The following is a 12709-nucleotide window of genomic DNA, read 5'->3' on the forward strand; positions in this document are numbered from 1 at the left end:
CGATCTCTCGCTTTCTCTCTCTGTCTGTGTGTGCGTCCGGGTGTGCGAGAGTTCGGCGAGCACGCGCGCGCGTGCCGTGTGTGTGTGTGTGTGTGTGTGAGTGTGAGTGTGCGCGCGTGTGTGTGCGAGGGTTGTGGCGGTGTGTGTGTGTGACCGTGAGTGTGTGTGGTGTGTGTATGTATGTGCTGGCGCGGCGCCGCGTCACCGCCGTGCGTGCGAGTGTGTGGCAGTGTGTGTGTGTGTGTGCATGTGCACCGGTTTGCGTGTGTGTGTGTGAGTGTGTGTGTGTGTGTGTGTGTGTGTGTGTGTGATTGTGTGACTGTGTGTGCGTGCAAGTGTGTGTCATTGTAAGACGTCTGCTTGTACACTTTCCCTCTTTTTTTCTGTAGTCTTTTCCCTCTCTCTGTCTTCGTCCTGCGTGCCTATTCTCAACCTTCATGTTTCTTTACACTAAAATCAATCATGCGATTTGATGAATTGTTTTCATGATGAAACATTTACACATCAAATTATTCTTAATTCTTGACTCCCTTTTTTTGTTTTGACCTCAGTTGCATGCAGGCTGCTTCTATCTTACATTTTTGCCTTGTTTGTGTGTGTGGCGGGGAGCATCCTTCTTCACTGGCACGGTCTTTTTTTCACTCCGTTTTTTTTCAAATAGCGGGCAATATTAAAACCACTACTGCTAGACATACCTGAAAGACGACTGAACTGCATCTTTGCAAACAGCATGAAAGCCGATGCCCCGAGGGTGGTGCAAGCGCCAGAAAACACCGAGATACCCATCCTTTCCAGGGCTGATTGCAGACGACCTTTTCGGTCCGATTCCTGCGCCATGTGATATCCCTCCACCAGATGCACAACGTAGTCCACTGCCAGACCCATCGCTAGACACATGTTGAGTGACACCAGCAACTGCAGGATCAAACAAGTCGCGTGAAGCGATATAAAAACATTTAGTCAAGCTGTCGGAGGGCGTGACAGCCGTGCCGTCTCAACGTTTACAAAAAGCAGGATATGACGTCATCAAAGACATTTATCGAAAAAATGAAGAATATATTTCTGGGGATATCCTTCCCAGGAACTCTCGTGTAAAGTTTCATGAAGATCGGTCCAGTAGTTTACTCTGAATCGCTCTACACACACACACACACCACGACCCTCGTCTCGATTCCCCCTCTATGTTAAAACATTTAGTCAAAACTTGACCAAATGTAAAAAGAAGACAAAGGACGACACATTGTCCACCCACTCCCAGTCTCCATCCTGCCAGCAGGATGACGCCGATGACGCAGACAGTGACGCAACAGATGGTCAGAGTGGCCAGAAGACCGTTGATGACGTTACATGTGGACACCACCAGTACAGGGAAGGCCAGTGACACCCCCAGTGCGACGCCCAGTATAGCGTTGTCCACCAGAGACTGACAAAATAAAGAAAGATCTGCTACTGTACACTGACATAAAACATAAGATGATTTATTGTCCATACAATTAAACAATGGATGGAAAAGCGTGGTTAGTCTGCTCCTAAAACGACCTAACAACATATGACAACAACCATAAACATAAAAACAATAAAACATACGAAGTAAGAACACCCAATGTACTCCAGACAGGCACGTCCGCCCACATCCATGACCACACACACACACACACACACACACACACACACACACACATATCGGGGGGGGGGGGGGTCCTGTTGCCCGGTAGGTTCGGGTGCTTTGCCCTCCCCGCCCCTCCCCCCCTCACCCTACTTAGGTCCAGCCCTGATCACGTGACACTTTTGCCATATTTAGAGTTGTTTGGCACAGTAAATACAGCCGCGAAAAATAGCTCGCTTAAAACTGTCTTACATATCAATTCCTTTGTAATTTGGGGCGGGGATATAGCTCAGTTGGTAGCGCGCTGGATTTGTATTCACTGAGTTGGCCGCTGTCAGCGTGAGTTCGATCCCAGGTTCGGCGGAAATTTATTTCACAGAGTCAACTTTGTGTGCAGACTCTCTTCGGTGTCCGAACCTCCCCCCGTGTACACTACATTGGGTGTGCACGTTAAAGATCCCACGATTGACAAAAGGGTCTTTCCTGGCAAAATTGCTTAGGCACAGTTAATAATTGTCTACCTATACCCGTGTGACTTGGAATAATAGGCCGTGAAAGGTAAATATGCGCCGAAATGGCTGCAATCTACTGGCCGTATAAAATTTCATCTCACACGGCATCACTGCAGAGCGCCTAGAACTGTACCCACGGAATATGCGCGATATAAGACTCATTGATTGATTGATTAAAAATTACACAACACCATGAAAAATTATTATCGACGATCGCGAATCTGCTTACATCCATAACACATACATTACGAAAAGATCTAAATAATGTAAAAAATCGATTTCCTCGCCAGACAAGGAAAACCATCTTGGCAAACGCGTGGTCGACGTAAAAACAAGATTTGATGACGTTACCCGCACACGTGCTGACAAGTTCCACATCTAGATCTGTCGGCGTGTATTTGTCCGGAGATTTTTTTTCACAGTTGATTTCAAATCTTACTTATAAAGCAGGTTTCAGTGTGTTTGTGTGTGCGTGTGTGTGCAGAGGCAGATTGGGGGGGGGGGGGGGGGTATGTTACCGGAAACCCCCCCCCCCCCCGGGCTCTTAACACACACACACACAAATATTCTGTCTGTAAAAAAACCAAATACTTTTTTCCTGTCTGTAAATTACCATTATCTAATACTAACTTTAAAAGAAATAATGAGTGGCAGCTGACACCAGTTGATCATGTTTAAAATCAAGGATAAGCCATATTGTTTATAAAATAGCTAAACTTCTTCTACCCCCCCCCCCCCCTCTGGCTTCACTGCTCCGCCCCTAATGTCTGTGTGTGTGTGTGTGTGTGTGTGTGTGTGTGTGTGTGTGTGTGTGTGTGTGTGTGTATGCAGGGGCGGATCACATCTTTTTGAAGAGGGGGTTTCAACATTTATTTTAGGGACAGCACGACGAGGCTAAAGTCTCGTCATTTGTCTAAGCATATAACCACCAGGGCCGGATCCATGGGGGGTCCTGTTGCCCGGTAGGTTCGGGTGCTTCGTCCCCCCCCCCCCCCTCCCCGCCCCCCCCCCCCCTCATCCTACTTAGGTCCGGCCCTGACCACGTTAGGTCCCAAATAGTCTCTAGTACTATATAGATATACCGACCCTATCTTTTTTTGGTCACGTTACCCTAAACCAACATATATTTTTCTTTGGCCTTAGCGTGATTCAAATGATACCTGGATAATGTTGAAGGGTGGAAGGGGGTTCTGCATGGTTTCAGTTCAGTGTTGGTTGACTCAGTTATTGTGTGATATGTACTGCATGTCATTCGACATGCACGACTGAATACTTGACTTGGAGACTGCAAAATGAATAAGTCAATCGCTGAGTGAACGCGAGGAGAGTTGCCCGGTATGGCATTCCATTTGTCAAATACTTATTTGAATACTTTTTCATGTTTTTTTCACCAGTTTTAGCTAAATAATCATTATTTAGAAGCTCATGTGCTAAATAAGTTATTGTTTATAAACAATGTAAAACAATTCTAAATAATTTTTTGTTGACGTAAACCATTCATTATTTACCTAAACAATTCATTGTTTACGTAAATGATTCATTGTTTACGTAAATAATGATTTATTTAGCAACATTGCTGATTGTTTACAAACAATGTAAAATACGTCTAAATAATATATTGTTTACGTAAACAATATATTATTTAGACTTATATTACATTGTTTATAAAACTTGACTAAATGTAAAAATGAAGCTTAGAAGTCAATTCTTGATTCCCCTAAATAATGAAAACAGTTTTCATTATTTAGCGAATCTGCTAAATAATTCATTATATAGGTAAACAATGATTTATTTAGCAACTGCTCACTTTATCCACCCAACAAATATTATTTTGTGAAATAAGTGATTATTTGTGTAAACAATACATTATTTACATAAACAATGAATTATTTACGTAAACAATGAATTGTTTAGGTAAACAATGAATGGTTTACGTAAAAAAAAAATTATTTAGAATTTTTTTACATTGTTTATAAACAATTACTTATTTAGCACATGAGCTTCTAAATAATGATTATTTAGCTAAAACTGGTGAAAAAAAACCATGAAAAAGTTATTTGACAAACGGAATGCCAAAGCCCGGGTCCCATTTTTTCTGCTTTCCTTTTATTTGTCACGCGCCTCTGGTAATATGATGCTGTGAGCTCTACTTTCGCTTTCCCATTTCCGGTTCATTTTGTCCCTTTTCCCTTTTTGGTTTATTTATTTGTAGCAAAGTAGTTTCACATGGAACAAAGACTTCAAAAAAGGATATTCCCGTTTGGAAAATCATATAAAAGAAGAGGAAAAACAAAGAAAATAGCGGGCGACTGCATTCATACGAAACTCTGTCTGTAAACTTGTTACCAAAAAGAAGCTTCCGGCGATTTCCGTTAGTTTGAGAACTGTGTCAACTTTGGATTGAAATCAGATAGAAACTACGCGAGGGGGTTGTGTCGCGTAATGCGTCGCTTTGAATTTACAATGCGCTGCTGGACAGCTTTCGACGAGTAGGAAGCACAAATAGAAATACCCTTTGGATTCCGACGCTCTGCTTTGAGATCTTCAAATCAAGCAAGCAAGTATCCCCACGGTCTTGTGTGGTGTAAACTGAAAAATGAAATGATGTGCGGAAAGTTCTAAACCTGTTATCTGATGTAGATGTGATTTTCATATCAAAATTGGGGTAATGTTGAACTTTAAGGTTAAATTAATAGCTCAGAATCCAGTGACATTCTTGTCTTATTTTTTGATACAAGTCCATGTAAGCAAACCAAAGAACATTTGTCGTGAAATTAAGCCTGAGCCATCACACTATCCGCCACCTGTGAACGCGCCTGGTTGGGGGTGGTCGCCCCTACTGTCCCCTACTCTGTTCAACGACTAGGCTAAAGTCTCGTCATTTGTCTAAGCATATATAATCACCAGGGCCGGATCCAGGGGGGGTCCTGTTGCCCGGTAGGTTCGGGTGCTTTGCATACATACATGTACCCATACCACGATTGGGACACGTCATTGTGGTTGTGAACAGAAAATCTGAGAAAACAAGGTCTTAAAAAGGAGGGAGTCTTAAATTGGGGGGTCTTAAATGGGGGTTCCACTGTATACACTACAATCTACATGCACAGTATTTGGCCCAACAGTGGGAGGTGTTGTGTTTGTTTATTAAGGCACTTACATTGCAAGGTACTTTACAGTCACTGTTACTCATTCATGCTGCGGCGCTCAAGAGGCAAGTCTGCTTGCCAGTGCCTTACCAGTGATAACTGAAAGGTCTCTTGTGACGAGAGAGAGAGACGTGACACGCGAGTTTAATTTGCCTCCAAAAAAAAAATGAAACGTACTTTTATTTAATGCATTGCTTACTGTTTCTTGGATGCAATTGAAGTTGAGTTTTAGTTTTACTCATCTAGTGTAAAAACGTAAACAAAATTAAGGAAAATATGGTAAAAATTAAAGTAAGCGACCCCAATCCCCGTTCTGTGACCAGCAGCATAGAAGAACGTATACAAATTATTCTGTATCTTAAATGGTAGTAATGACATCTGTCCAGTTTGGTTTCTGGTGTTGATCAAAATCAGGAATACTAAGGCAAAAAAAAAAGAAAGTGTGGTTAAGGTAACATAGCCCCAAAAAATAGGGTAGGAAGGTAGGCAATCACTTTTTTTTATTTTTACTTTTTTTTCTAATGTGTACAAATTAAACCTACTTGACAGGGAAATAAGTGTGCGACTCGACTCTCGAGCGCTTTCGCTTTCATTGCGTTTTCTGCACTCGTTTTCTTGTTTTTCTGTGTATTTTTTTGACAAATCTAATAAAAAGTTATAGGATCGGCCCCTAAAAATAGGGTAGATCGGGTTACCGTAACCACACCTATTTTTTTTTTAGGCCTAAGATAACTCATTTCCCTTGTGTGATTAATTTACAAAATTTACATAATTTCTGTTTTCCTTTTCAGGACAAGAACCATGGAGACGAGGCGCCGTGCCAAACAAGCGTCGGCAGCTTCCCCATCAATCTCCTCCAATCAATACGCTGCAACTTTTTTGCCAGTCTCATCAGAGGAAACATTAGGAGTTTTACCATCAGTCTTCTCCAAACGTAAGGCTGCAGTACCGCCGCCAATCTCGTCCAAACTTATAGCTGCAGCTTCAGCGTCAACCTCATCAAAACGTAAGGCTGCCGTTTCCACGTCAGTTTCATCAAAACGGCCGTCCGAAGGTTCTGCTTCGGTCTCGTCTAATCAGACGGCTGACACACCAGTCGCAGTAAAAGACGAGATGGCTCCGTCATTCCCGCTGATCCTGCCCAAGGGTCTCCATTGTCTGATGTTTGACAGCGAAACCTATGGCGACTGGAAGGATTTGGTGCAAAAACTGTCCCTAAAGAGCCACTCTCAGCTTGCCGCACTTCTAATTCAACAGTGAGAATTTGACTTTTTTTTTTCTTTGGAGAATTCAGTCTTTATAGCTAAAGAAGAAATTTTTTAAACTCTGTTTTCGTCTTTCTTTTTATCTGGTTTTTATTTCTTTTCTAGTTCAGCAGTGAGGATTGAACAACTGATTTAATCTGGTAGATTCAGACTCAGAGACTCATTTTTACATAGAAGGGGGAATCGAGACGAGGGTCGTGGTGTGTGTGTGTGTGTGTGTGTGTGTGTGTGTGTGTGTGTGTGTGTGTAGAGCGATTCAGAGTAAACCACTGGACCGATCTTTGTGAAATTTTTCATGAGAGTTCCTGGGTATGATTTCCCCAGACGTTTTTTTAATTTTTTTGATAAATGTCTTTGATGACGTCATATCCGGCATTTTGTAAAAGTTGAGGCGGCACTGTCACACCCTCATTTTGTAATCAAATTGATTGAAATTTTGGCCAAGCAATCTTCGACGAAGCGTCGAAGGCCAGACTTTGGTATCGCATTTCAGTTTGGAGGCTTAAAAATTAATTAATGACTTTGGTCATTAAAAATCTGAAAATTGTAATTAAAAGTATTTTTTTATGAAACGATCCAAAATTACGTTTATCGTATTCTTCATCATTTTCTGATTCCAAAAACATATAAATATGTTATATTCGGACTAAAAACAAGCTCTAAAAATTAAAAATATAAAAATTATGATTAAAATTAAATTTCCGAAATCAATTTAAAAACAATTTCATCTTATGCCTTTTGCGTTCCTGATTCCAAAAACATATAGATATGATATGTTTGGATTAAAAACACGTTCAGAGAGTTAAAAAGAATAGAGATATAGAAAAGCGTGCTATCCGCCTCAGCGCAACCGCTACCGCGCTTTTCTGGATTGTTGATTTCACTGCCTTTGCCACGAGCGGTGGACAGACGATGCTACGAGTGTACGGTCTTGCGGAAAAAATGCAGTGCGTTCAGTTTCATTCTGTGAGTTCGACTAAGCTTGACTAAATGTTGTATTTTCGCCTTACGCGACTTGTTTAATTTTTTTATTTTTTTAAAATTTCTTTCCTTTTATTCTGCTGCTGTGTGTGCGATTGTGACTCACTGAGTGTCTGTGTTTTGTGTAAATAGCTGAGTTCACCCTGAAAGTGTGTGTGTGTGCAAGTGTATAATTCTGTGTCTGTGAACAAGACAAGGGAGGTAACAGTGTATTTCCAGTGTCATTTGTCAGAACCTTTTTCTAAGCTTGGTGAATTTTTGCTCTTTTGATAAAAAAATGTTACAATCTAAGTCAAATTCCTTTAGCAACTTTCATCAAATATAAACAGGGATTAAAAGTTTTGTTGTTGTTGTCTTTTCGTTGAAAAGAGAACTGTGAGCAACAACAAAAATACTTGTGAACATGTATGTGAACTTCCTGAAGGAGACCTGCCAGTGCCATCCATGAGGTGTGATGTGACTTTGTGTAGCTGAAGGGCAACCTGGATTGATTGCATACAGTGGAACTCCCGCAGTGGGAACCGACTGCGGTTATGAAATTAAAGGCCCCTCCTGTTTTTGGAACCGCACGAGCTTTCTAGTTTGCTGTTAGGTAGATTTTTGGTTCCTCTTTCCTGTCATGCTATCTTTTTCTTCATGAATTCTTTTCTTTTTTCTGCCTTCTTGCTCATTCACCTGCGGTTATGAAATTAAAGGCCCCTCCTGTTTTTGGAACCGCAGGAGCTTTCTAGTTTGCTGTTAGGTAGATTTTTGGTTCCTCTTTCCTGTCATGCTATCTTTTTCTTCATGAATTCTTTTCTTTTTTCTGCCTTCTTGCTCATTCACCTGTATTTTTTCCAAAAATCTCTTCTCTTGCCGCTTGTCTCGCGATTCATGTATAGTTTAATCTGTTAGTGTTCTGATGTAAGTCCAGCAGTAGATAGGTTAAGCCTATTTTAACATACTGGAAACTGGTAATCTTCCAGTAGGTATTAATTTAGTTTTACTAAAGCCTGCTGGGACACAAGTAATGGGTTAGTGCATTTGTAAAGAGGAATCGCTTGACAAGTGGCCCCCTTCATCCCCCCCTTCCTCGTCCTGATATGGCTCTGCGTAGTCGGCTGGACGTTAAGCAACAAATAAACAAACAAACAAATACAGTGGAACCCCCCTTTTAAGATCTTCAAAAGTCAGAAAACAGGGTCTTAAAAAGGAGGGAGTCTTAAAATGGGGGTACATTTACAGAGATTATGAACAGAGAGTCTGAGAAAACACCGTCTTAAAAGGGAGGGAGTCTTAAATTGGGGGGTCTTAAAAGGGGGGTTCCACTGTAATGTGTTGTTCAACTCTCTGATGTAAGGTTGTGTGTATGGACTACATCCCTGTTGTATGAGAGCTGTCCACAGGAAAAATGGGTGTCTGCTTCTTATTCTTGATTAATTGATATGCCTTCAATCAATCAATCAATCAATATGAGGCTTATATCGCGCGTATTCCGTGGGTACAGTTCTAAGCGCAGGGATTTGATATGTTCAGTCGCATCTCTGATAGGAATGGTAACTGTCTGCCATGGATTTGTATGAAAAGGAACACAAAGCACAAAATTGAGCTAAAGATCCAGACTGGGAATGCGGTTTGGAAGAAATATCGTCAGACTTTTGATGCTGACATTTTAGATTGTAGTGTGTCCTTTAATTGCGTCATTGCCAGCCAGCCAATCAGCATTGACTGCGGGATACACACCTTTCTAGCGCTCAAAGCAAGAATTTTGCAGCGAAAGTGTCTGCGCAAACCCAATGTTAAGAAAGGGCTTAACAGAGTGCATACAATGGCTATTCAGAGGGTCCTGTGGGGCGGGGATGTAGCTCAGTCGGTAGCGCGCTGGATTTGTATCCAGTTGGCCGCTGTCAGCGTGAGTTCGTCCCCACGGTTGGTGAGAAATTTATTTCTCAGAGTCAACTTTGTGTGCAGACTCTCCTCGGTGTCCGAACACCTCCGTGTGTACACGCAAGCACAAGACCAAGTGTGCACAAAAAAGATCCTGTAATCCATGTCAGAGTCCGGTGGGTTATAGAAACTTGAAAATACCCAGCATGCTTCCTCCGAAAACGGCGTATGGCTGCCTAAATGGCGGGGTAAAAAAACAGTCATACACGTAAAATTCCACTCATGCAAAAAACACGAGTGTACGTGGGAGTTTCAGCCCACGAACGCAGAAGAAGAAGAATAGGGTCCTGAAGTCTCTCTCTCTCTCTCTCTCTCTCTCTCTCTCTCTCTCTCTCTCTCTCTCTCTCTCTCTCTCTCTCTCTCTCTCTCTCTCTCTCTCTCTCTCTCTCTCTCTCTCTGTGTAAAACAAGAATAACATGGATGTTTGTGTGTGTTCTCCACCCAGTTACAACAAGACCAGCAGCTTGGCGGCTCTGACGGAGTGTATACAGTGCAGGGGTCCCCTGAGTCAGTGCTGCAGGAAGTGCGACATCTACATCAGCCAGTCGCTCAGCTCGGCCATGGAGAAATCGGCCACCAGTCTGGAGGAGCTACGCAGAGACGTCGGGCCAGCATCGGAAGAAGACACCGTCATGGACTTTGACCCTGTGGAAGATGATGAGACGTCAAAAGCAGGTTCCTGGCAGGTACAGTGAAACACGCACACACACACCCCGGGGGTTAGGGGGAGTCCCATATTGGTTGGGACGAGAAAGAATTTACCCGATGCTACCCAGCATGTCGTAAGAGGCGACTAACGGTTCTGTTTCTCCTTTTACCCTTGTTAAGTGTTTCTTGTATAGAATATAGTCAATGTTTGTAAAGATTTTAGTCAAGCAGTATGTAAGAAATGTTAAGTCCTTTGTACTGGAAACTTGCATTCTCCCAGTAAGGTCATATATTGTACTACATTGCAAGCCCCTGGAGCAAATTTTTGATTAGTGCTTTTGTGAACAAGAAACAATTAACAAGTGGCTCTATCCCATCTCCCCCCTTTCCCCTATCCCATCTCCCCCCTTTCCCCGTCGCGATATAACCTTGAATGGTTGAAAACGACGTTAAACACCAAAGAAAGAAAGAACACGCATGCACACACGCACACACACACACACACACACACACACACACACACACACACAAACTCCCCGCCCCCCGGATCGCTATTTTAGTTTTAAGACATCCAAAAATCTGAGAAGATCAGATCCTAAAAATGGAAGTGAATTGACAGATGTTCTGTACCTCAATTACCCTACGACTTGCTGGTCAAGGCCGAAGAGAAAAAAAGCGCATTGCTTTGGTGATCTTGTCAATGCCATGAGATCGCGCAATGCAGAGCTGTCTTTGATCATCTCCTCTGAATGCAAGACCAAAGCGCCGTACCCCACTCCTGACTCCAATCAACCCCCCTCCTAGTCCTACTGGGTACATGTGCACTCAAGTTAAAACGAGACTAACATCACTCCTTTTTCCCCTGCTGCTGTGACCTTTACGAGGAGCGGGACTAGCCATAGTGTTCGATTTGGTTACTAAATCTGAAATGTCACATCACAATTTGCGTCAGTGCGTCAAAGGGCGCATTGAGATACGACGTTCCACTGCGCCAGCAAATGTACACTGTACATCGGATCACACACACACACACACACACACACACACACACACACACACACACACACACACACACACACACACACACACACACACAGAGATAACACGATATAGCGGCTAATTCTCAGATGGCACCATATTGCACTATTTTGTATCTTTGGTCAAAATGCGTACAGGCCTCTTTGGCGCTTCTTGCCTTTGAGTATGTCCCATCGGAATTTGGTTGAGGGGGACAAATGTCCCATTGCCTTTTTCTCCCAGGTTAAACCCTGTTACTGCGACATTCCATGACGGTCTGTCCGCACATTACAGGTTTGGCCTGCAGTTTGTACTGAAAGTGCATTCAGGTTAAGAGGGTGCATATGTCATGCCGAATTCACGTAATTGCCAACTTCACGGAATCGGCAACATTTTTGCCCATTTTGCGTAATCGGCAAAACGCTGCCCATTACGCGAAATCTGCAGTGTTTTGCCGAAAACGCGGAAAAGCTTCTAAAATGTGCACATTTTGCTAAATCGGCAGCCACTTTTTGGTTTTAAAGTTCTCAAATGCCTGGGAGATCATCACACTTAGACAACTAGATACTTGAATGGATAGATACATTGCAATAATCGATAAGTTATGACAAGTTATTGCAGAAAGTGTAGTTTTCGTGCATTTCCGGAGTTATGCTCGACACAGAACAACTTAGACCATACAAAAAATAGTAGGGAGGTATAGCAATGTTAATGCAATGTTCTGGTGACACAAAAAGGAACAGACTGGCTGTCGCTTTTGCGAAATGGGCAAATTTTAGAAGCCTTTCCACATTTTGGGCAAAACGCTTCCGATTTCACGTAAAGGGCAGCGTTTTGCCGATTACGCGACATGGGCAAAATCTGCAATTCCGTGAATTCGGCATGACACATATATGGTTGAAAAACCCTCCGTGCTGAGCATGTCGTCAGGTGTCAATTGGATGCTCATGTCGCAGGGCGTACATTGCAGTGACTTCTGTATACAGTAAAACCTGCGAGCAAAGGACGCTCTTGGGGAGCCTTGCCACTGTCCTTTGTAGCAAGATGCCTTTCTTATGAATATGAATGCGCCAACATTTTTTGGGGGAAAAAAAACCAACAGTCACTGATTCTTTTTTGCCACAGTGATTATTAAAACTCAAAGTTTTGAAGCCCTCAAGTTTTTTTGTTTTTTGTTTTTTTGTTCCAAAAAAAAGGAGAGAGAGAGAGAGAGAGAGAGAGAGAGAGAGAGAGAGAGAGAGAGAGAGAGAGAGAGAGAGAGAGAGAGAGAGAGAGAGAGAGAGCGAACGAGCGAGAGCGAGCGAGAGCGAACGAGCAAGAGCGAACGAGCGAGAGCGAACGAGCGAGACGGAAAGAAAGAGAGAGAGAGAGAGGTGCAATCGGTTTCTTATCTGAAGCAATGGGCCATTCACTGGAAGATTCTTTGATCGAGCTGTTGAAAACCACTCGAAGAGTTCTTCGTTCAACTCATCAAAGGTTGTTTTTCTTCTCTTAACACATTTTGCCGTCGATCTGGCACCGGAGTCCCACTGACTGAGAATTTGTGTTCGATCAGCTTTTATGTTGGAAAACTTGAGTTTTTCCACAATTCAGCTCATCAGCAACTTT

General features: G+C 42.7%; 1 protein-coding gene across 1 annotated transcript in view; it reads left to right on the forward strand.

Moving 5' to 3' along the window:
* Window positions 1-4529: 4529 nt before the first annotated feature.
* Window positions 4530-12709, forward strand: part of LOC138950015 (zinc finger protein 721-like) — a 44124-nt gene continuing 35944 nt past the window's right edge. Inside the window, exons 1-3 of the mRNA XM_070321799.1 lie at window positions 4530-4675; window positions 6056-6520; window positions 9882-10122. Of these exons, the coding sequence (XP_070177900.1) occupies window positions 6066-6520; window positions 9882-10122 (696 nt within the window). The 5' untranslated portion in view covers window positions 4530-4675; window positions 6056-6065. The remainder of the gene's footprint in view (window positions 4676-6055; window positions 6521-9881; window positions 10123-12709) is intronic.

The sequence above is a fragment of the Littorina saxatilis genome, linkage group LG16 (assembly GCF_037325665.1).
Source record: "Littorina saxatilis isolate snail1 linkage group LG16, US_GU_Lsax_2.0, whole genome shotgun sequence".
NCBI lineage: Eukaryota > Metazoa > Mollusca > Gastropoda > Littorinimorpha > Littorinidae > Littorina > Littorina saxatilis.